The 22,308-nt window shown below is 34.1% G+C and overlaps 1 protein-coding gene across 2 annotated transcripts; it reads left to right on the top strand.

Annotated features, from left to right (window-relative positions):
* The first annotated feature begins 2,852 nt into the window (after positions 1 to 2,852).
* LOC102625595 (myosin-6) lies at positions 2,853 to 21,101 on the top strand. Of its 2 annotated transcripts, XM_006493928.3 has the most exons (39): positions 2,856 to 3,386; positions 4,069 to 4,197; positions 5,984 to 6,127; positions 6,384 to 6,529; positions 6,602 to 6,758; positions 6,929 to 6,987; positions 7,071 to 7,230; positions 8,415 to 8,564; positions 8,637 to 8,773; positions 8,876 to 9,022; positions 9,120 to 9,221; positions 9,644 to 9,701; positions 9,780 to 9,881; positions 10,859 to 10,896; positions 11,014 to 11,140; positions 11,251 to 11,421; positions 11,499 to 11,630; positions 11,714 to 11,823; positions 11,944 to 12,004; positions 12,278 to 12,455; positions 13,189 to 13,394; positions 13,907 to 14,026; positions 14,697 to 14,795; positions 15,487 to 15,744; positions 15,878 to 16,017; positions 16,133 to 16,244; positions 16,340 to 16,360; positions 16,462 to 16,545; positions 16,652 to 16,822; positions 17,495 to 17,647; positions 17,807 to 17,980; positions 18,501 to 18,632; positions 18,736 to 18,806; positions 18,896 to 18,995; positions 19,167 to 19,223; positions 19,672 to 19,728; positions 20,141 to 20,221; positions 20,309 to 20,391; positions 20,486 to 21,101. In XM_006493928.3, the coding sequence occupies exons 1-39, from the start codon at positions 3,384 to 3,386 to the stop codon at positions 20,598 to 20,600; spliced, it is 4,545 nt and encodes a 1,514-aa protein (XP_006493991.2). In that variant the 5' UTR covers positions 2,856 to 3,383; the 3' UTR covers positions 20,601 to 21,101. The 2 variants fall into 2 exon arrangements, with proteins under 2 accessions (XP_024949536.2, XP_006493991.2); XM_025093768.2 differs by lacking the exons at positions 18,501 to 18,632; positions 18,736 to 18,806; positions 18,896 to 18,995; ... (3 more) ...; positions 20,309 to 20,391; positions 20,486 to 21,101 and having other exon boundaries at positions 2,853 to 3,386; positions 17,830 to 17,974.
* Positions 21,102 to 22,308: the final 1,207 nt, after the last annotated feature.

Below are 22,308 nucleotides of genomic sequence, written 5' to 3'. Positions count from 1 at the left end.
GGCCTAGTTAGTTATATGGGCCTTTAAGCAAGATGGGCTTTCAGCAACCCACTGAAATCCTTATAACACTCCTTTTACAGTTACTTCCTGAAACACCCTCAGTCTAATTAATAAAATATAAATCCATATATTAAAAATGACAATTTTCCCATGAAATTTTAGAAAACAATATTTCCTTTTAAATTGAATACAAATCCTAAAATACTTACTTTATCTTCAATTTTTTTCTTATAATATAATTTCTATCTTCAAAATCCTGAATTCTTATAATTTTCTCAAAAAACAATATTTTTCAAATGAAATATAGAATATAAAATACAAATTATGAAATGAGGTGGAAATAAAAATTTTGTTAAAAAGAATCATTTATCTAATTGTTTAGTTAAATTTTCATGAAATAATTTCTGTTAGCTTATTTACGTAATTTCAATTAAAAAGAGGATTTAAGAAAGATTTTGGGGGGTGTCAAACGGGTTACTCTTTTGGTATTTATTGATCTTTAAGCCCTCTAAGCCTTTTTTTCAATTAAAACTTTCATCAAATATTATTAGAAATATTTTCTCATTAGCTTCATTTTTCAATAAATTCTATTTAATTTCAAAATTATCTTTATTAAAAAATAAAAGTATAATTAAAATAAGAAAAAAAAAATTACATAAACCATAGCTGTCTTCCACCACCATTGTCATCGCCTTAAGCTACTGCACCATTAGTCCTTCATTGCCAATTGAACTTACACCTAGCATCCACCGGCCGAAACCCTCATTTATTTGATTTGATTTTAATTAGTTAGAGATTCAGCGAGATTTGATTTAAGTGATTTTAGCAAATTATTTAATTGCTTGATTTAGTTGGATAAATTGAGATTAAGAGCTAGATTGAAAAATTATAGTGCTATTAATCTTTTAAGAAATTACTGAAGTGTTTATAAGCGTAATGAATCTCATAGAATTGGTGTATGGGATGGATTTTTGTCATGTTTCTTTGCAGCATGACACATGCCGAGAGGCACAACCCATCAATTTGATTAATCATCCAATTAATAACGAGTTTCCAAACGAACAATTTCAACCAAATCTTCTAATTTCTTATTTTATTATGTTTAACTTTATGTATTCCTCTAAATGTGCAGTACATTAAATGTACAAAAAAATTTATAACAAAGTTTCTGTTATTTGTATTAACAGCTACTTTAGGAGGAGTGCTTTTATACAATTGTAAAATATTTAATTACTATCTCTATAACTTTAGAATATATCGATTTATGCTCCTACCTATTATCTTTATATACCAAGAAAGACGTAATGTGTAATGAGGCTACAATCCTAGGTGACATGCTATTAGGTCAATCAACAATGAGGGATGGCTAGGATTGTTAAAATTATTTTTGTTTTTCTCGTTCTAGTTACATTTTTATTTTTTAATAAAGAGAATTCTGGAACTAAATGGGTTAATGAAAAAGTGGGGGTTGGTGAGAAAATTTGAGGGAGTTAAATAGGTCCATTTTTTTGTGAGATAAATTTTGTGAATTTTATATTTTATATGTTATTTAAGTGTATGAATTCAAATAACTAATTGACACTCGGATTTTAAATATCCATTTATTGTAATCCATTCAAACTATTTTTTAGAAATAAATTATTTTTTTGTGAAAATTAAGAAATGGATGGTATTAAATTATGGGAGCAGGACATTAATAAAGAAGTTTTTTTTAAGAAAAAACGCTAATTACAAAGAGTAATGATTGATGTGTCAATTTTGTATTTTAATTCCAAATCTTTTCGTAAATGATGTGTTATTTATTACATGATTATTAATTTTTACGAGATTCAAGTGATTTAATTGTATTATCTCACTAATTAATTGACAAATGCTGGATAATTGTTTACAATAAAAAATTTTAGATGAATAACACTACTCATTTATGAGCATCAAAATTATATGATAAATTTTGATAATTATGTTTATAACTCGTAATTTACCGGACACCCAATAGTAACCGTAGTACCCCCCCCCCCCCCCCCCTCTTCCCCTCAAATAATGATTATAGTATATAAGTTATAACACCTCAATACTAAACAAACCTTTATGCGAGAAAAAAACATATGTTTTCTTAAAGTACATAATAAAGAAATTAATAACTAAAAACTAATAAATATGTGTTTATTGTAATAGAATTCATATAGCTTAGTAACTGTAAAACCTTCTTAAAAACAAACAGTAAAACTGTAATAAATTGATACCTCGATTTAATGAAGCGTTTTGTTAATCTAGACTTAGGACCAATGTTATTGGAGCAATTATCATAAATTATTAATGATGAATGTGGAACAAATTATAAAGTTAGTACAAACACATAATGTAACATCTAGCCAAAAGTTGTAGGTTACAACTCATGAAGCATTAAATTTAAGATGTAATTGGCTAGTATTTGACTACACGTATAGTCTTTTTTTTTTTTTTTACAAAAATCCATTAAAAATACTAATAAAAAAATAAATAATAAAAGAATTTGTTGAGAAAAAAATAATATGAAGACAATAACACTCTCGTAATTTAATAAAAATCCAATTATTTTAAAAATAATTAGATAGAGTTTTTTATGAGACAGACACATGTTGCATTAAAAAAAAAAATTAACACAGACTCTGTCGCAAAGATGGAAGGTTCAAATAACTAATTTTTAAAATAATGGATTCTTTTGATTATTTCACCAATTTACGAGGGTGTCGCTGTATATTTACAGATAAAGAAACTCCATCTAAGGCAGCTAGTCAGCAACTGGCATTAGATGCAAAAGGGTCCAAAATCAAAGGGCAAATGCGGAAATAAGAAAAGTTCGGTATTGTGTTTACGCGTTCACGTAGTTGCGGGAAAAATAGCAAACGAAGGCAAGGTGAAAGAAAAGAAACAGAGAGAGAAAGTGAAGGAAAGAGAAAAGAAAAATAATAACGGGAAGGAAAATTGTTGCAGAAGAGAGTGTGTTCGGTTTGCTTTGGCTCCGTTCGGTTCGTTTGTTTCCTCCATTTGAAGTTTCGCCCGCCGTTTTAGCCGCTGCCTGCCTCCGCAACATCATTTCCATTTTTCTCATGACCGAAACGAAACGAAACGAAACGACAAGTAGGGGAATCATATAACACCACTGCCACGACGACGCCGTTTTACATTTTAAACGGCATCATTTGTAGAAATGAAAAAATCTTAAATGTAAAGATAGAGGAAAAAAGAAAGAGATGGAAAACGATTAAAGTTTGTGTTCCAGTTATCGACTCTCTTCACGCTTTGTTCAATTTCATGATTTTAAACGAGTGGCATTTGTTCTGTTGCTGAGGGAAATCTAGGGTGTTATTGGCGCAGCCGTTTAATCTGAATCTTCGTGAATAATGGTACGCATTTTCCGTCTCTGTTTTCGTTTCTTGCTATCGAAGTAAAAATGATAATGTTCGTGATCTTGTTCGTTTTTATGATTTTTGTGTAAGTTTTCATCTTTTTGGATCATTTTTGTTATTTTTCTGCCCAGTGTGTTTAATTTTACGTTATATTGAATTATTCTGGTGATTAATTTGCAAACTGTAGAAATTCAATGTGAGAAATTTTGCTGCATTTTACTATAGTGTGAAGGTAAAATTAGGGGATTTCACTTATAAATGGCATTGACACTGAAAGATACCGATGCTGAATTAACATTTTAATTTATTAATGTATAATAGATTTAGAGCTGGCAATGCTGATATATGTGGAGCTGATTTTCTATGTATGAGGAGGTGAACAAAGCTGGAGTTGTCCACCGTAAATTTTTTGTAGAACCAGAAACTTTAAGTCACTTTTTGTAATTGTGTATCCTTGAGCTGGATTACATCTGTCACTTTTTTTTTTTGGGTTGTTGTTATGTTAAGGGACATAGATATGGACTTCCATGTTTGTTTTGTGAAGTTTAATTAACACTTTTGCTGCTAGATTCACATTTCTTTTGCACGGCCGCACCTGGTTTCAAATGCTAATCCATTATATCTGGAGATGATACTGCTTTTTTAGGCTGATGTACTCTTAATTAAATTGCTTACTCAGGCTGCTCCAGTCGGTTTAGTGGTTGGGTCTATTGTTTGGACTGAGGATCCGGAGGAGGCTTGGATAGATGGGGAGGTTGAAGAAGTTAACGATGAAGATATCAAAATAGCCTGTACATCAGGAAAGACGGTGAGTGCTGCCTCTCAGTATTCTACACAAAGCTGTACACAATAGGACTAAGTATTTTCCTTAATGTTTCGAGAAACGTCTTTCTGTTCATAATATGAAAACACAGTGCTTACCCTGCACAGGCAATATCAGAGGAAGCACTATATTGACTGACAGAAGATCTTTTATCTATTTACTTAATTTTTTAACTGCTAGGTGAATCTTTTTTTTTTGGTTCAATGCTCTCATGTAGTTATATAGTTAGTTTATTATGACATTATTGGCTAATTTGGCTAAAATTTTTTACTGGAGTTGTTGAATTTTTAAATGCAGTATCGGTATTTCATTGAAACTAAAGTATAGTTGTCTGTATACACAGGTTTGTGTATGTATATGTGTCTGTTTATGTTTTTCTTCCTTTTCAGAAATAGAAGGTAAATTTATTAATTTACAAGCAACTTGCTAAATTGTCTTAGAGAATATCTGGAAATAATTTTTTTTTTCTTATAATGAACTTGTAGCAAGTAGGAAATCAGAAATGGTATCATTGATTGATTGCTTATTTTGGTTTGGATGACTTTAGAAAAGTTAATCTAAGGAGATGATGGTTCTAGAGTTCTAGTTGGACATGTGTAATAATGTACAGAGTTTCTCAGATATGAGGAAAGAAATGTTTTCTCAAAGGGTTGGTTGCTGAAAGAAAGGGTTCCAGTATGGAGATATTGAATTTGGAGGTCAAGTGAACTTGGATATACATGTGCCCTGGTAGGAGATTTTTTGCTCATGTCATATATAGAAAGGATGTTTATGATCATGTGGGATCTTATGTTAGAAGAACCTTTTCTCAACCATTGGTCTAAATCACTTTGTTCAGTCACAGGGATTTTGTTCATTGTTAGCAGTACTGATAATTATAACTCCCTTACTGTTAGTGGCCATTCGTACAAACTACTAGATAGGCCATGAAAGTAACCCTCTCCTGCTGTATCCAAACAGAGTTATGAATGGATTTTTTTTTTTGACCTTGAGGTTGCATGTTACCAAAACAAAGGTGTTATTTGTAAAACCAGTCGCAGAAAATCTTCTGAAAATGGACCTATAGGAAAGTCACTAAAACCTAAATGAAGCCAGGCTAATCAATGTTTGGCTACTTGAAGTTTTTCATTGATCTATTGGGTTTTGTCTTTTTCAACTAGTCGCCAATCATGATACTATAGGCTTTGCATCAAAGCTTATGTGCAGCCCATAAGTCAATTGATGCATCTAGATTTGACTATTTTTTTTCCAAATTAAAGATGGTTCACCCTTTGTGCTCTATTTCATATGAGAATCATCACATTTGTGTTGCTTGTTAGGAACTAACAAGGCTGGATATATAACCCTGCCCAGTGTTGGATTCTCATAGGTATTATGAGGTTCACGCTTCATACGGCTTGGGAAAGAAAAGAAAAAAAGAAAAAGAAAAAAGAAAACTAGAAAGTGAAAAATAGAACTCTTGATGATATTTGTCGTTTGGATGCGCAAGTTTGAAAATTTGATATGTAATGAAAGTGGATTTCACTTTGGGAGGTGATATTTCCTAGAACATGATGCTTGTACTGGCTTTATTCATATTATATTGTGCAGATACTTTTAAAAATTCCATCCCTGCATTAAAATTTTTTTATTTTCCTTGAGTGCTAACATAGCTTCTGGTTCATTGTATCTTTATGAAAATCTGGTGCCTGGTTCATTTTATTGTTCTATTTTACAAGTTATCAGTGGTTCCGATGAGGTTACTCTGATTTATACATTATTCATTTTTTAGGTTGTTGCAAAAGCCTCCAATGTCTACCCGAAGGATCCTGAATTTCCTCAATGTGGTGTGGATGATATGACAAAGCTGGCTTATCTTCATGAACCAGGGGTTCTACAGAATTTAAGATGTCGATATGATGTAAATGAAATATATGTGAGTATTAGTAGATGACTTTCATCTTCATCTTCTTTTGCTTGGTTCATATTTGGTACATTTTTAGCAACTGCTTGTCACTTTATCAATAATGGATGCATTTGTGTCCTTCTCGTGGCTTTAGATTTGGACATATGGTGCATTTGGCTAGCAGATATGTCTTTTTTTAAATAAAAAAAATCTTGGTTGTTAAAGTATTTGGAGTTTTTCTCCTAGTTTTTGTTTATGCAACTATACTCATCTGTGGTGATTCCAGACTTACACTGGGAACATATTGATTGCTGTGAACCCTTTTCGAAAACTTCCCCATTTATATGATAATCATATGATGGAACAATACAAAGGAGCATCTCTTGGTGAGCTCAGTCCTCATCCTTTTGCTATTGCAGATTCTGCATACAGGTAATTCATCTTAAGTCTCTGTATCTTTGGGGTTTCGCATGTGCCTCACATGGATAGAATTTTGAAATACAGATTGATGATCAATGAGGGAATGAGCCAGTCCATTTTGGTGAGTGGGGAAAGTGGAGCTGGTAAAACTGAGAGTACAAAGATGCTTATGCAATATCTTGCCTATATGGGAGGAAGAACAGCAACTGAGAAACAGTCTGTGGAGCAGCAAGTCCTAGAGGTAGCAAATTTAATATATTTGTACTAGTGCAATTTGATGGTACATGAAGTAGATGTTTCTGTTGCTGCATACTGTAATGATCTAGTTTCTTATAGGGCAGTGAGCTTGCACATTTCATATGTCTTATTCCTTCTTTTTATTTTCAATTTCTATGCTTCTTTGTTTGGTAGTCCAATCCTGTTCTGGAAGCATTTGGCAATGCAAAGACACTCAGAAACAATAACTCAAGGTAGAAAGCTTACGGTTCCAGGATTTTTATTGCATGTTCTGCTTCATAGAAATTTTTTTTGGATTTAATGTCTGTAATTGCAGTCGATTTGGTAAGTTCGTGGAGCTTCAGTTTGATGAAAGGGGAAGGATTTCTGGGGCTGCCATTAGAACTTATCTTCTAGAACGTTCTCGTGTCTGTCAAGTTTCTGATCCTGAGAGAAATTATCATTGCTTTTACATGCTTTGTGCTGGACCAGCAGAGGTAAATCAATTGGCTATTGTTTATTATTTTTTTCTCTGGGATAAATTGAGTACTGTGTTGAAATATTTTTTTTGCTTGCAAATAACTTTCTCCAAATACAACTTTTCACAAGAATTCATCCTTTTTCTTAATTAACTCGCTATTGATGTAGCCTGATAAGTTTTGTGTTCCATGGGGCAGTCTTGCGTGACAGATTTCTAATTCCTATTGTGAAGGACACAATATGTTATAAATTCCACCTACTATTCCACCTACAGGGGTTCCTTGTTGTTGCATGCTCTTAGATTTCATAATAATCATGTTCACATCTTAAACAGTCCCTTTGGATTTTTTTTTTTAATTCAAGTCTATTTTTGGATTACTCATCAGGTATAAATTATTTTCATCTTTCTTACTCTTGACTCGCTTATTGCTAGTTTATAAAACAATCTTTTTCTGCAGGAAGAAAAAATTAGCTCTTCTCTTTGCTTTCTATTGGTGTGTCAAGTCTATCACTTTTGTTTATAGATGCAAATGAAAGAAGTTTACTTGATAAATTGAGAAATTACTTTAGACAGACTGCCTAAATCCCTATATGGCAAGGGTATTAGCATGTATGCTAGTAGAAGTGTCCTTGGTAGATGATATATCAGCACGTATGCAATTTTGATCCACAAGTCGTGAATTTCAAAATTGCATGCGTGATAGATGGATCACTAATCATGAATTTTGTTTTGAAATTTTGACCTACGTACTAGCTTAATAATTCATGGACTTGCTCTAGTGCTTCTACTAGAAACCAGACACACAATTATATGTTCACTATTATTAATGCAAGGACATGCCATGTGTAATTATATCCTCGTGTCTAGATCATAGGCTATTAGTCCTTGCTAGTGGAGACAATTTAAATTGATCTAATATGCCTTAGAAAAGTGAAGCCTCTGCCTGCGTTTTTGGCTTAATTCCAAGGGAGATCTTTTTTCTATTTTTTGTAATTAATTAATTTAAAGAAACAGAAATTGTCTTAGAGAAAAAATACTAAAAAATTTGGACAGGAAGTCCATGGGGTCAGCTAAATCTAAGCCAGCAGTTATTATATGTAAAACTTAAATTTGATGTCAAATTAGTTCTCTTATTGGTTTATCCAGATTGTTTGAATGCCTGATATCCATATTTTATTTTATTACTATGCTCACTGTCAGGATATTGAGAAGTACAAATTGGGAAATCCAAGAATGTTTCATTATCTTAATCAATCTAATTTTTATGAACTGGATGGAGTTGATGAGTCTAAGGAGTACGTTAAGACTAGAAAAGCTATGGAAGTTGTTGGTATCAATTCTGATGAGCAGGTAATTATCTGGTTATATGTTCACATGAATTATTCGCACAGAAATTCTCTACTAAAAGTCTCCTTCTCTTAGGATGCAATATTCAGGGTTGTTGCTGCAATACTCCATCTAGGAAACGTTGAGTTTGCGAAGGGAGAGGAAGCAGATTCTTCTGAACCCAAAGATGAAAAATCTCGATCTCATCTTAAAACAGCTGCTGAACTATTCATGTAGTACATGCATTTTCTAAATATTATTTTAACTATTGACATTACTATTTTTGATGTCTAAAGCTGTGAAAGGCAAATCCTTGATCTTCTACTCTGGTTTAGGTGTGATGAGAAGTCCCTTGAAGACTCCATGTGTAAACGTGTGATAATGACTCGTGATGAAAGCATAACAAAATGGCTTGATCCAGCCGCTGCAGCTCTTAATAGAGATGCTTTGGCCAAAATTGTTTATTCGAGATTATTTGATTGGTAAGCTTAACTGAATAAATTCATTAAGGAAAGCTTTTGTATTAGCTCATTACTCTATTTGGTTTGTTGTTAATGCCTTAAAGACTTGTTGCCCCAGGCTTGTCAACAAAATTAATAACACTATTGGTCAAGATCCTAATTCAAAAGTCCTGATTGGAGTTCTGGATATTTATGGATTTGAAAGTTTCAAGACAAACAGGTGCTTAACCGGTACGCTTTTGCTTTCATCATTCAAGAAGAAATTTTCTTGTGGTGAACTGCACTGAATTCCTGTGTTTTCTAGGATGATAATCCTTAACTAAGGAAATAAAATATTTAGTGGCAGTGCTGTCATTTGCGGTTGATTTGGGGATTCATGAAGCATTTGATTCTTTAACTCCTGCAAACTTCATGGAATTGAGGAATTATTGGGGGCTAGCTATTTGCTTATTTCTTGGGGCCAGCTTTCTGGATTTTTTTTGGATAATGATTACTACTATAGATATTTTTATACGTATCTCTCTTCATGTCAATACATAAATTTTGTTTCCAAGCTCTTAATGCAAATTACAGTTTCTGTTTACATAGTTCCCAATTTTGATTCTCAAATTCATTTATATGATGGTGATTGCTCTTCTGCAGTTTTGAGCAATTTTGTATCAATTTGACAAATGAAAAGCTGCAGCAACATTTTAACCAGGTTTAACTTGAGAAGTATTATGTGTTCTTTATCATTTCTAGAACTCATACACTGATTTTAACTGCACTCTGTTTACAGCATGTTTTCAAGATGGAGCAAGAAGAATATACGAGGGAAGAAATTGATTGGAGTTATATAGAGTTCATTGACAATCAGGATGTTCTTGATCTCATTGAAAAGGTGTGTGAATCTTCCTGCTGCCAAACATTCCATTTTAGATGTGTCTATTCGATTACATATCGATGCCAAATTAAGTGATCTAATTGATATACATTGGGCTGTTATAACTGCTATCCGAGAATCTATGCTAGAACCTGTCAATTTGAAGAATCAAAACCATTAACTTTAACTGAGATGTGGACTATTGAAATCTTTCATCATTTAGCTAGAAGATAGATTGCATGACCTTCAAATGAGCAGTTCATGTAGGCTTGACTACTCAATCTAATAAGTTGTATACGTTACTTTTACAACCCATTTACCAGCACTTCAAAAACGAAACTATTTAGACACCATGAGTTAGAATCATTAAATATTTTATTTTATTTTTATTTTTGTAGAATTGCAGTAACTCTGATAATTTCATATAACAAGGCCTTTTAATTCAAACGAAAGATTTTACTCAATATTTGTTAGTGGTAAATTATGACCTTGGCATTGACTTAATTGACATGCTAGAACTTGGTGGAAATGAAAAGTTCCAAATGCAACGAATTTCAGATTAGCAGATTTGGATTTGGTATATAATAGCTGTTTGTTTTGGGACATTGAATGTTTTATGATTAATTACTCTGGAGGCTTTTTGTGGTAAAGCAAAATCCAACAGTAAAGGAAGGCTTCTTCGTTAGTAAATATATGTTTTGATATTGGTTGCTTTTGATACATCTGGAATGTATATAAGAGAATGATTTGGCACAATAACTTTTTGTTGAAATAGTTATAAGTGGTTTACATGTGTTTTCCTGGTAATCTAATCTATTATCTTCTCTTATATATTAAGTTTTCTATATTAGTTCATAATCTAACTTTCCATTTATCTGGGATGTTTTCATTTCCCAAATCTTTTCTGTTGCTGTAAAGAAGGGCTTCATATGTTGAATGAAATACATTTTTCTGGCATCTTATTTACCTTTCTAACCTATATTTGATAATTTCAGAAACCCGGTGGCATAATTGCTCTTCTGGATGAAGCATGGTATGTATCTAATATGAAATAATGATACAATTACTTCTTCTCTTCGTACTCCATCTATTTTCTTTACTCTCTGAGAATCAAAGATTTTAATGTCGCTTGCTTGCTTATTATTTGTAGCATGTTTCCTCGATCAACACATGAGACATTTGCGCAAAAACTTTATCAGACCTTCAAGGACCATAAACGTTTCAGTAAACCAAAGTTATCACTCACTGACTTCACCATTTGTCACTATGCTGGTGATGTAAGTGTCTAGATTGTTTCAATTTCTTCAACAATATGCCAATTTCTCCGTCGTGCATACCAAGAAAATGGTGATTTCATGCCCCTTATTAATCAAAAGGATGGTTTCAGGTCACTTACCAGACTGAGCTTTTCCTAGATAAGAACAAAGATTATGTTGTTCCTGAGCATCAAGCTGTCCTTAGTGCTTCTGGATGCCCCTTTGTTTCCGGGTTATTCCCACCCTTAACTGAGGAATCCTCCAAATCATCAAAGTTCTCGTCAATAGGTTCTCGGTTTAAGGTTTGTCTTCATATGCATATATCTGATGCAAACCATTCCTTTTTCCTGCTTCATTCTTATTTTGTACTTAAATGCAGCAACAATTGCAAGCATTGCTTGAAACATTAAGTGCCACTGAGCCACACTACATTCGCTGTGTTAAGCCAAATAATGTACTTAAGCCATCAATCTTTGAGAATACGAATGTGTTGCAGCAACTTCGTTGTGGGGTAAGTTTGCCATTTTTGCGTTGCTGGTGCTGGTGCTGCTAGTGATTATGTTCTGCTTTATTATCATTTATCTACAATTTCAGGGTGTCTTGGAGGCAATTAGGATCAGTTGCGCTGGATATCCCACTAGAAAGATGTTTCATGAGTTTTTAAGTCGTTTTCGCATCCTGGCACCCAAGGTCTTTGATGGAAGGTAACATTATTTTTTTCAAATTTTGCAACATTATTTTCTTCCATATTTCTTGTTTCTCATTGGAAATGAGTTCTTTCAGCTGCGTTAAACATTATTAGACACTTACTTGTACATTGACAGCTGTGATGAGGTCACTGCTTGCAAAAGGCTTCTACAAAAAGTGAATCTTAAAGGATATCAGGTAAATCTCATGTTTCTATGCCCTTTTAAGAGTTATTTCATCTTATAGTTTTTACCATCGTTAATAACTGTTGGATGGTATGCATAAAATTATGCTACATTTCCTTTTCTGTGTGCGCATGGGCATCCAGTGGAACCTGTTTGTTTCTTGGTGCATATGTTTTGGGTTCTAATTGCAGTGCAATATTGTTGCTACAGCACATAATGTACTTTTTTTTCTCATATGGAATGATAAGTTTACCCTGACAGTATTACTGATTGTTTTCTGTTGCAGATTGGAAAAACAAAAGTGTTTCTTAGGGCTGGTCAGATGGCAGAACTAGATTCTCGTCGAACTCAGGTATTAGGACAATCAGCAATCATCATTCAGAGTAAAGTTCGCTCATATTTTGCTCATAAGCGGTTCAACTTGTTGAGGTGTGCTGCCATACAAATTCAAACCTTATGTAGAGGTAATAATTACATTTTGTGCTTCTTGATGGATTAGTTGCTTTGTATTCCCCAAGCTCATTTGACAGAAAAAGAAAAAGGAAAAGTAGAAAGTAAACAAAGAGGAAACAATTATAAAAGAACCAATGGTCCATGAATTTTACCTTCCCTACTGTGAAGAAACCCAAAATCTATAAAACTAATTTTCTTTTTCTTTTTTGAAATTAATACATTTTGGAGTCTACTGGGTTCTAGATACATACAGTTGAAGTCCAACTCAGAGGTCTGCCAAGTATTAGCTCTGAAACCTACTCCCACTAATATTCAGGAAGATATATCCAAATTTTTAGGATAGGGAATGAGATGATCCGCTGTGGGGGCTTGACAAGCCCAATGGCAAAAAACCGTGCAACTAAATCTCTGTATAAGTATACCCCTGAGCATGAGACAAAAGTAAAGGAAAACCCCCGAACAACAGAATTAATCCAAGACTATATCCCAAACAAGCTAGATGAAAAAGAATGAATAATCTTCAAAATCCCTAGAAATTGAAGCCCAAACAAAAGTAAAGAAACAAATCCTGTCCCATAGCCCATTGATATCTTCCTCCTTTCTCTCTAAAGATTACGGCAATTGCTTGCAAGAGTTTCCACAAGATATTTTGTAATCCATTAGATTATTTGATTAAAATTTTGCTGCACAACAGTTCGGATACATGTATAACTTACTGTTACATTTCCTCTTAATTGAATGCAGGACAAAATGGACGCTATCAATATGAAAGAATGAGAAGACAGGCTGCTAGTGTAAAAATTCAGAAATATTCACGCATGTGTCTGGCAAGGAAAGATTACCATAAATTGCGCTCTTCAGCCATTTCTATCCAAACAGGCTTGCGTGGTATGGCTGCTCATAATGATCTTCGACTTATGAAGCAGACAAAAGCTGCAATTGTTATCCAGGTAAGTTGAAAGCCTCATTCAATTAAAGGAAAAATAATTGATAATTCTTCTTTCTCCTTTTATGTACTCATATCTATGTTTATTTCTTTTGCTGTTTCTTGTACTCTATCTCCATTTATTTCTTTTGTCCATTTTGGTTATTAAAGTATGTGGAAAATTTGCTTACAAGAAACTTAGCAGTGTCAAAGTTGCTAGACGTGCTTTTCAGTTAAAAATTAGTGTTTACAGTAGATTGTCAGGAGCTTTTCAGTTAAAAATTAGTGTTTACAGTAGATTGTCAGGAGCAAGGAAACTTCTGATTTCTACCTTTTGAAGTTTCTATCGTCTTTTCTATTTTGGTGAGTAAAATACGTGGAAACTTGTTACCAGACATTTACAAGTGTGTCAAAGCTTCCTGGACAGGTTTTCCAGTCGAGGATAAATTAATGTTCACAATAAAATGTGATCGCTAAAAGCATTTATACTTTTTACGAGAACTTCTGTTGAAGTTTCCATCACCTTTGCTTTTACAGAGTCAATATCGACAGTACTTGGGCCGCTATCGTTACTTACAGATGAAGAAAGCAGCAATCGTTGTGCAATGTGCCTGGAGAGGAAAAGTTGCACGTGGAGAATTACGGAAGCTTAAAATGGTGATATCCTCATTCTTTTTTCGTTCATATTTCATTTTATGACTCAGTTTATGCTTGTAATTTTTGGAAAGAGCAGCTTGTCATAATTTTTTCTCTCGTTGTTGAAAGAGTCTTCATATCTGCTGATATTTTTGCGCAGATTCAAATTTCATATGGATATGGTATGACGTTAGGAGAAAATTTGAATGCTTGAATTATTAGACTTAATGACAGACTAGTTGCCATGCCAAAAACAGAAATATTTTCACCAATGCAAAGATGCAAATGAGCCTTGAATGTGGTTACCATAAATTAAACCGATAGAGGTAATCAACATAGTAACACAATCAAACTTGGCTTTAATAGGACGTTGTGGAAAAGCAGATAGGATGGTGTCGGTGAGAAATGAACATATCACCCTCAGAAATGAACGTATCGCCCTCAGCATCAGAGGCTTGGTCTGGTGTAACTTATAATGCAAAGATCAAGATGATTTTACATAAAATCTATATTGTTTCAATGCAATTTCCAATGTTTCAATCAATTTTGATTTCTACCAATTTTGATCAGTTTGGACACTTCATTGAAACTTTCAAGCTGGTCCAAATCAATTATCCCTGGTCCTTGTCTTTATATTTCTTGAAGTGATCATGTGTGAATATTTCATTTTGTCCTTCCTGTCTGTCCACAGGCTGCCAAGGAAACTGGTGCTCTCCAAGCTGCTAAAAGCAAATTGGAAAAAGAAGTTGAAGAACTCACCTGGCGCCTGCAGCTAGAGAAACGGATGAGGGTACAATTTTTATGGTTAAGTTTATACCGGTTATGATTTGATTCCAAAATGTTTCTATATAGCTGTCATTCTACTAATAATGCAATGCATGCTTCCTGCTGGAAATAATGAGTATATATTTTCTGGTTGGCTGCTGATGTGAGGTTTTAGTGGTGATTTTTGACTTTCAGATTTAACATTATTACAGGTGATTCATTTTTAAACTAGATGATGCACCAGCAAATTCCAGTGTTTAAGTTGCATATATGTTTTAAAAGTATCACATGTCACCTTTTGGCTTTTGTTCTTTTAAAGATCTCCGTTATCATTCATGATCCTCTACCTCTATTTCAAGTTGTCGTTTTCCAAATTTTCTTTGCCCTATCAAGGGGAAAAATTCTAGAACAATAACAAGAAGTGAATGGAGCTTCTTAGAAAAAATAAAATAAAATTAAGAAAAGGTTCTTTTGTTCTTTTAAAGATATCTATCAAAATCATGACCTTTACCTCTGTTTCAAGTTGTTATTTGCTAAATTTCACTAGCCTATCAAGGTGAAAAAATCAAGAGGAGTAACAAGTGAATGCATATTATATGTCTTGTTTTTATGCTCAATTATTTTTTAAAGCTCAAAAAGCCTTTTCTATTAGGAAAACAAAGAAGTTTAATAGCTATTTGTGTTTTTTTTTCTTATTGATGATCCAATTAATGCAGGCTGACTTGGAAGAAGCCAAAACACAAGAAAATGCAAAGTTGAAGTCTGCTTTACAAGAGATGCAACAACAATTCGAGGAAACCAAAACTCTATTAATCAAGGAACGCGAGGCTGCAAAGAAGACAACTGAAGCTCTACTTATCATGGAACGCGAGGCTGCAGAGAAGGAAGCTGTACAAGTCCCAGTCATTAGGGAGGTCCCAGTTATTGATCATGAAATGGTGAATAAGCTTACCGCTGAAAATGAAGAACTTAAGGTTGGTTCACAATTGTGGTTCTTCTGACTCAGACTTTTGTTTTTTTTTGTTGGTTAATAATGCATACTTGTGCTCTCGCTACCTGTTCTGCATTGATGCTTATTGATATTCGGCTGGCTGGGACACTTTGTAGGCTCTTGTAAGTTCACTAGAAAAGAAAATTGACGAAACAGAGAGAAAATTCGAAGAAACAAATAAACTTAGTGAAGAGCGATTGAAGGAAGCTTTGGAGGCAGAGTCGAAGATAATTGAGCTAAAGACTTGTATGCAGAGGTCAATGCAATGACTAGTCTTCTTTCAGAAGAATGTGTCCAGATAATTACATTTCTCCTTAATTAACTTGGGTTTATTGTTTTGGTTTGTATTATTTACTTGCACCTGTTTGCAGGCTTGAAGAAAAGCTTTCTGACATAGAAACTGAGGATCAAATTCTGCGGCATCAAGCATTATTCAATTCATCTTCCAGAAAAATGTCAGAACAGTTGTCAATGAAAACTCCGGTATTATGCCACAGATCATTCTTTTCTCATTTAACTGTTTTCTTGTGTTGCAAATTTGGGAGTTTTGTCTGATCCTTTCTTGCGCACTTTTGCAGGCTCTACAAAATGGTCATCACGTAAGTGAAGAACAAACCCATTTTAGTCTACAATTTTATTTTTATGTCTCTGCATTTAGAGCCTTTGTCATATTTGATTCTAAGACGGCTTGCTCCTGCAGGAGCCACAAAGTGCCACAGCTGCAAAGAGTTTTGGCACGGAAGCTGATAGTCAATTGAGGAAATCCCAGATTGAACGGCAGCATGTATGTGCTTTACAGAAACAGAGAAAAATTGTCTTTACTTTCTGTTCATTTTCTTCTGTTTTCACTTGATGTTCAATCAGATTAAGGTGCCTCATCTGTTGTACAGGAGAATTTAGATGCTTTGCTGAAATGTGTGTCACAAGATCTTGGGTTCAGTCAAGAAAAACCTGTCGCAGCATTTACCATTTACAAATGTCTTCTCCACTGGGGATTATTTGAAGCAGAAAAAACTAGTGTATTTGACCGTCTCATTCAGTTGATTGGTTCTGCTATTGAGGTAATTGGATGAACTTTACACATATTTATTGATGGCTCATTTTCCTAGTTTTTTCAGTGCAGATGTTCCCAAAGTTTCTTTTATGGTAAATTGATGTGAACTGATTGTTTGGAAGAACTTCTAGCTAGCTATCTGTGATTTTAATCTTGTTTTGAACATAAAAATGAATATAACTTACTGACAGCATTTTCCTGTTTAAAAATCACTCTGGGGACTGAATGTACTCAAAGCACTGTTGAAACCAGGTATCCTAAAGGGAAAACTAGGAGAAGTCCTAGGTTTGGAGAAATTATTGGAAGGTTTACTGCTGGAGTGTTTTATTTTTCTCTTTCTCTCCAATCTTTCCCAAGTATAACGAATTTACATCCATTATGTTCGTTTTTAGCATCTACGGATTAAGTTTTCTTTTTAATTTTTATTTTTATAGCACTCTGGACTTCAATATCAAGAGAATTCTGGATATTTTGTAACTCTTTATAATAGCAGATGCTCTTCTGTGTTATTTATAGAGTACTTTGCTAGCGTGCTTACATTTGATGTGTTTTTCTGTTCTTTATTGATGCATTAGTGGTTCCAACAAATTGGAACCTGGTTTTGATCCCTTTAAACAATTTTGTTTTTGCTTCTTATAGAAAATGTGATATCAAAATGTGCCTGTTGTATGCGTTGCAGAATCCGGATAGCAATGATCATATGGCTTATTGGCTTTCCAATGCATCTACCTTGTTGTTCTTGCTTCAATGTAGTTTAAAAGCCAGTGGCGCAGCTGGATCATCACAGCGGAAACCTCCTCAACCAACTTCATTTTTTGGGAGGATGACCCAAGTAATTACATATTCACGCACTTATATTTTCGTTATACAGTTTGTGCATGAATATGGTGAATGTTTAGTTAGTCTATGCTTTGTGCATGAATATGATGAATGTTTAGTTAATCTATGTCAGACACTTATATACTTTTCAATGTCTTGTAATGTTTCTCAGGGCTTTCGTTCTTCTTCTGCCAGCCTTTCAGTTGATGTAGTGCGCCAGGTTGAGGCCAAGTATCCAGCATTGCTTTTTAAGCAGCAGCTTACAGCATATGTGGAAACATTTTATGGCATCATACGAGACAATTTGAAGAAGGATTTGTCACCACATCTTTCTTCTTGTATACAGGTGAAATAAGCCCTCAGTTTTCTATCATTTGATTTTTCCAGCATGGTTACTGTTTCATTATTGTTTTCTTGTATCCAGGTAAAGTGACTATTTCAATGTTTGATTTCTCTGACATTTTATAACTATAAATTTGTATATGCAACATAGTGGTGAGTCCGTTTTCCATATCAAAAGACACATTAATTCACGACAAATTTGGTTTAAAGCTAGGAAAGTACAAAATCGAATGATTTGATGTTTATCAGTTGAAAGTGAAGTCTGTTCGTTCCATGCCAGAGGATGATGCCAGCTTGGTTGGCTGGATTGTTGTGCCAAAGATCAGGCTGTGTCTTGCCTGACATTGTTAGTGATTTTCTGGTCATGCAAAAATAATGTATTGGATAACACTACAAAAGGATGTGAGATTATGGGGTGGAAATTTCATTTTTGATTGAATGCTCTTATTCTTGAGACTGTTGCCTTTTTCTTCCAGAAATGAAACCAATTTATATTACAATAATGTGTGTTTCAAAATATTTAGGCACCAAGGATGTCGAACGGAAATGCAATAAAATCACCAGCAAGTTCACGTGGCAGTAGTCCTAAATCTAGTCCATGGAACAGCATTATTGACATCCTTAATGGGCTGCTGAGATCACTGAAAGAAAACTTTGTATGAGACTTTTCTTGTCTCAAAATCAAACTCAGTCATGATGCTTTTTTTTTTTTAATTTACTGTTTTCTGCATGTTCAACTTACGGTTAGCCTTGTTTCAGGTTCCCCGTGTTCTTATTCAGAGAATCTTTACTCAAATATTCTCATATATTAATGTACAGCTCTTTAATAGGTAATTTGTTCAATCTTTGGTAAACTCTTTTTGTTAAAGTTATTTGCCTCCATGGTGAACTTCACTTGATGTTTTTGTCTCTTGTACAGCCTTCTTCTTCGTCGAGAATGCTGCACATTCAGCAATGGGGAGTATGTGAAGCAGGGGTTAGCTGAATTAGAACTTTGGTGCGGTGAAGCGAAAGAGGAGGTACTCTGATTTTGTGACAAGTGCTAGAGGAATGTTACATGTTTTCAGCATCCGAACTATCCCTCCAAACATGAATTGCCTCCATAGAAAATTTTGATTTTCCACCATCCACATCTTAATTCCATGACAAGGTGTCAAATATTGTTTGCCTGACTGTCCGTCTTGTTGCAGTATGCAGGTTCTTCTTGGGATGAACTCAAACACACGAGGCAGGCCGTTGGATTCTTGGTATGTTACTTGTGTGAGAAAATGTAAATATGGTAGCTTTACATTCCTTTCATGCTTTGTGAATGCTTTGGTATGTCATTCTTTATGATTTTTGTTTCCTTTTTGTCTGAATTGGGAGAAAAGGTAGTATTAGAGAGACTGAATTGTCATTTTGCTTGAACTTTGTGAGTTCTGGTACACTGGCTTCTTGCTTTTGGTTCCCTATCCAACCAATGAGGGATCTGAGGAAATGACCTCTCAATCAATTGGACTTTGATACAATGTTTAGTTACAACTTGACCTAAATTTTATTTTAGCACTTTTGGAGATATATCTGTAGAAATATGATTCGGTTATTACTAGTGACAGTTTCTCAAATGACGGCAATTTTAATCTTTCTGGCTCTTTTTTTTCCCCCTTATTTTGTAGAATTTCTATGATAGTTGAACCAATTTTTATTTTTTTTCAGGTTATACATCAAAAGACTAGAATATCGTATGATGAAATTACAAATGACCTCTGCCCTGTAAGTCTCTCTCTCTCTTTCTCGGTGTGTGGGTTCCAGGATGAAGAACAAAGCATTGTAGACCAAATATGTTTTTTTTTTTTTTTGAATTAGTAGACCAAATATCTTTGAGAACAAGTGTTCCAGCATTGTAGAAGTAATTTATGATTCAATTGTAAAAATAAGTAAGCAACTTGTAACAACTATTGCATGAGTCTACAATTGAATTATCAATTCTTGGAACAACAAATCCAGTATGAAGAATTTCTTATGTAAACTTGGAGTTTCCACATAATTGGATGTGCCAGTATTTCCTCGTACTTTTGAGAGAATTATGCTTTTGGTGACAATTTATAGTATTATTGTGTTTAACATGATAAAAGTAAAGTTTATACATATAGTTAATTCTCTTATTGGTGCTTGCTGTCTACAGGTCTTGAGTGTTCAACAGCTGTATAGAGTATGTACACTGTACTGGGATGATGACTACAACACACAAAGCGTATCTCCAGATGTAAGGAAAAATCATTAATTCGAAAGCCTTTTGAAACAACTTGGAATGTGCATGACTATTAATGCACTTCACTTGGCCTTTGGACAGGTTACATCTAGCATGAAAATTCTAATGACAGATGACTCCAATGAGGATGATAGTAACTCCTTTTTGTTAGATGACAATTCCAGGTTGACGACCAAAATGAAAGCAAATGCGTTCCATGTCGTCTGAAATATGACTAGCTCTAACCTCCTACTAATTATGCCTTTTTAATAAATGCAGCATTCCTTTCTCAGTTGACGATCTATCTAGTACCTTTCAAGAGAAAGATTTTTCAGATGTAAAGCCTGCAGCAGAACTTCTTGAGAATCCTGCCTTCCAATTTTTAGAGGAGTAAGGCCAACATTTTTCTCACTACATGAAGTATCAGGTTTTGCCAAGATCAGATGGAAATTACAACTTTGAGTCATGCCGCACTGTAAATCCACCCTCATTTTTCTTTTTTCCTTTCAGCTAGGTATGTTTTTCTTCACGGTAACATCCATTGCCCTGGATGTAACATTATTCCTCTAATTTAAGTAAGCTGTATAATCTCATTAGGTTGGTTCTGTTAGCTGTAAGGGGCAAAGGATGGTTTATACGACTCAAGTGGCCTTTTTGTTTTTTGATATCCTTCTTTTTTTTTTTTTTTGGTCACTTGGGTTAGCATTCTTTGTAGGAATGATAGGAAGGAAAATGTAGGATGATAGGGGTAGCTTTTCTTATGAGTACTTCTTCAGTTCAGCCTCAAAATGTCTTATTGTACAAAGTAACAGAATAATTTTGTTGTTGGATTTTCTTGTTTTGTAAACCACTTTCACATTCGTAAAGCAAAATATAACAGGTTGGTGTTGTTAGAGATTGGACAGGGAATGAAAACACAAGGGTTTTATGGGGGTAAATGTTAGCTTCTTGTTTGACACCACTTGTCAGGGGGCTGAGTTTTTGTCATCAATCTAAAAGACTACTGTGGTAGGTGATAAGTTCAAGATCAATCCATACTCTATCCTATGTGATGCCGAATATTGTTTGATCTCTCCTATGCTTTGTTTGAAAATCATTTGGAGTTAAATGATATTGAAATATTAGTGTCTTTTCTTTTTTGGCTTGATGCATTATCTTTGAAAGAAGCCAGTGTCGGGGCTGTGCTGCAAGGACTCTGATTATTTGTACGATGAACTTTTATTTTTCTTTTTCAACATTGCAACAGTTTTTATCCTGAATCCTGAGCGAATCTTTGGCCATACATATTTGACTGAGATTTGTGAAACTCTATGGCTTCAATTCCACTCACATTTTACCTGCAGGATACTTGTTCCCATGTTCTCATCTGTCACATAAGACAATTTGGATAGTTCAAACTCCACAATCATTATCTTAGACCAACAAATGCATTATGCAATATTAATAAACAAATCCAAGAATCATGCTCTATTTGAACGTTCGGGTCTGAAGACTGAACCGACTTTATCCAACAGTTGATTAAAATCCATCTGAAAATAATCTGTGTCGGTTGAATATGATGATATGATCATTACATAAATCTTTGACATTGATTACTGTTAGATTTGAAAGAATTGGGCATCAGACTAGGTATGGTTGCTGAAGCTTGGAAGTAGGAGCTTGTAAATGATTTGAGTAAAGACTAGAAACAGCAGCACATGGTGGTAATTTTAGTTGCATTTTTTTTCCACATTAAAACAGTTGTTGACCGTTTTCTTGAATGAATTCATGTGGTCACATGGTGTTGCCCTGTTTGTCATTGAGCCCACATTTGACTGAAGAGTGAAGAATAATATTTCAGTTATTACCGTTGGAAGTTAGTTGCTTGTTATAAATTTATAATATTGTCATATGGGCATAGCAGGAATGTGTTTCGTGCTTCTTGGGGTTGCTTCATATTTTTTCTTTATATTTTTCGATAAAATAAATCTAACGTGTTCATTTCGGTACCCATTTATGTAGACCTATTCATTGAATCAATTTTTGGGAGATGCAAGTCTTTAATTAAGATTCCAATAAATAAAATGCAAATGGGCAGCCAATGCCTTCGGTTTTTTGGCATA

The sequence above is a fragment of the Citrus sinensis genome, chromosome 9 (assembly GCF_022201045.2).
Source record: "Citrus sinensis cultivar Valencia sweet orange chromosome 9, DVS_A1.0, whole genome shotgun sequence".
In the NCBI taxonomy this organism is placed as follows: Eukaryota; Viridiplantae; Streptophyta; class Magnoliopsida; order Sapindales; family Rutaceae; genus Citrus; species Citrus sinensis.
The sequence above is the reverse complement of the archived record's forward strand: the minus strand, read 5'-3'. Positions and strand labels throughout refer to the sequence as shown.